The 2,872-nt window shown below is 36.9% G+C and overlaps 1 protein-coding gene across 1 annotated transcript; it reads left to right on the forward strand.

Moving 5' to 3' along the window:
- Window positions 1-2,110: 2,110 nt before the first annotated feature.
- LOC131856465 (uncharacterized) lies at window positions 2,111-2,494 on the forward strand. Its single transcript, XM_059208258.1, has one exon. It carries the CDS (start codon window positions 2,111-2,113, stop codon window positions 2,492-2,494), a length of 384 nt encoding a protein of 127 aa, XP_059064241.1.
- The last annotated feature ends 378 nt before the right edge of the window (window positions 2,495-2,872 follow it).

Raw genomic sequence — 2,872 nt, forward strand, 5'->3', positions numbered from 1 at the left:
GAGTATACTGAAGTCTCAGGGGAAACTAGTGTGGTGAAAAAGGATGAAGATCCTTGCATTTTGTTTTTGGAACCAAAACCTTTGAAACCTGAAACCGGTAAAGAGAATGTTGTTGCACCAATTCAACTAGAATAGGTAGATTCAAAAGAAGATGATGATAACAATGAAGAAGAACCTGAAGATAATGATCATGTTATTCCAAGGTATGTGAGACTCAATCACAATCCTGAGAAAATTATTGGAGATAAGGATGCTGGAGTATTGACCAAAAGAAGAATCAAAGAGAATTCTTGCATGATCTGCACTATTGAGCCTAGAATTGCTAAGGAAGCATTTGGAGATGATCATTGGGTTAAAGCTATGAATTAGAAGCTTGAACAAATTGAGAAGAACAACACTTGGACTCTAGTACTCGGACCGATAATTAAAAATGTAATAGGTACTAAGTAGGTTTTCAGGAATAGGCTGAATGAAGATGGTGTTGTAGTTCGCAACAAAGCTAGATTGGTTTGCAAAGGTATACACAAGAAGAAGGAGAGGATTATGGTAATACTTTTGCACCAGTGGCTAGACTGGAAGGTGTCAGAACTTTACTTGTATTTGCAGCACACAAGGGATTCAAAGTATACTAGATGGATGTAAAGTCAACATTTTTGAATGGAATACTGGAAGAAGAAGTATATATTGAGCAGCCAGATGGTTATGCTCTGACTGATGTTGCATAAGGCATTATATGGGCTAAAGCAAGCATTGAGAGCATGGTATGAAAGGATTCATTCACACCTAATGAAGATAGGATTTCAGAGAACCAGCGAGGACAACAACATATATCTCAAATATGAAGGAGATAAGATACTGGTTAGTGAAGTGTTTGTAGATAATATCATATTTGGAGGAAATGATGACATGAGCAATGACTTTGCAAATGAAATGAAAAATGAGTTTGAAATGTCTCGAGATTATTAGGAAACGCACACTCCAATGATAAATTGTAGGTGATTGAAGGTATTGTCATTGATGGCAACCTTACAATCCTATGGCACTGGCAGACTCTACATCGGCATACAGTTCACTGGCAGTGAAAAGATGTTCACCGGCACCCTGGCCGACAAGATTTGGTATATTGTATTTTGTATTTAATTGAAACTTATGCAAAAGCCATCTTAGAATCCCCTAAAGAACCGACAGAAAAAGTATTTGGCAATGTTGAAACAATTGAAAGCGGTATTCAATCTCAGAAAAGAATAAAGAAAACTGAGCAGATAGTTATAAAAGGAACAAGGCAGACTAAAGCTATCAAAGAGGATGTATTAAATAAAATTGGTATTAAGGAGAGTGACTTAGAAGGACTACAACCAGAAACATGTCTTTCACCGGTTGCTACCTCCACTGACAGTGAGATACCAGTAGAATTCAAAAGGGTAGAAAGAAAAAGAAGACCCTCACCGGCACCTGCTCCTACACCAAAAAGAACAAGACAGAAACAACAGGCAGTTAGGCCTCCGGCAAGGATGTTGGCACCAAATAAGAGGAAACAAAAACATGTTATTCCTCCACTTGACAAAATTTTGAGTGAAATAATTGAAGATGGGAAATTGGCTAACATCAGCAAGTTGTATAACACACTATCAGATGATGAAAAAGAAAGTATAGAAAATAGTGTTATTTTACATCTTGATATTTATAAGAAATTTTTGATGGAAGTTGTTGATGATATACCCAATGACTTGTACAGAAGATTAGAAGCTAGAAGGGTAGCAATTGTGGAATTAGATAAAAAGATCAAAGTAGAAAAATTACTTGCAGTTCACCCAGTGAACTCAACTCAAGAGATTGATGAGTTAATCAGTGAGGCTAACTAGATAGTATTCTCAACCGGTCACCGACATGTAGCACTAATGGAAGGAAGAGTAAATGAAATATCAAAAGAAATTGCAGACAAGTGGGATATATTCTTTGTTGAAAAAGAGAAACAAGAAGAGCTTAAGAGACCAAAGACTTTTAAAGTCTATCAAAAAGAAAAGGACAAGGATAAGGGGAAAGGCAAGGTAGGTGGACCTCCAGGCATAAAGGTGACAGATAACTTACCCCACCTTCCTCTGATACTCAAATGGAAATAGAGGGTATGGAGACAACACATGAAGATACAAATCTTGATTCTGAAGTGTTGTACATAATGAATATCTACACACAGGAAGTAAACATTGCGTTTGATAAGGAATCAAGTGAGAAAAGCGATGTGGCAACTGAGCCATTGGTAGAAGACACAATCGTTGAAACAAATGTTGAAGATATAGTTGAAGACATTGAAAGGAGTGAGCAACAAACTGAACAGACAACGGATACAAGAAAGGCAGATACCATAGGTATACATATTGATGTATCTACTGAGCAACCGACATCTAATGAGACTGAAAAACCTACTGAGTCACTGCCAGTAGACAGTACTGAGGCACCATTAGAGAAACTAGCAGAGACACACACAGAGAAATAGGTAGAGCAATAGGATTCATAGGTACATACACAAATAGTGCCACCGGCTACATCTGATAAACCTAAACCTTTGGTAGTAGAAATACGGACACAAGCTGACCCTCCGGAGAAAGAGGAAAGTAAAGCTATTACTACCACTGACGGATTACAAATTGTGAAGGTATTTGGATAGTCATCCGGAACCTCTATAACTGAATTCAGACCAACCAATGTGATAGAGGTATTACTAGATTCTATCAAGAAAATAAAAAACTGTAATGCACTAGCATATAAGGTTACCAATTTTGAAGATGATATCACTTAAGTGTAATATAGAGAATAAAGATTTGTTGAGCCAATTAGATACATTATCTAAGTACATAAATAACAACCTACTGAC

This window comes from Cryptomeria japonica, chromosome 1 (assembly GCF_030272615.1).
Source record: "Cryptomeria japonica chromosome 1, Sugi_1.0, whole genome shotgun sequence".
In the NCBI taxonomy this organism is placed as follows: Eukaryota; Viridiplantae; Streptophyta; class Pinopsida; order Cupressales; family Cupressaceae; genus Cryptomeria; species Cryptomeria japonica.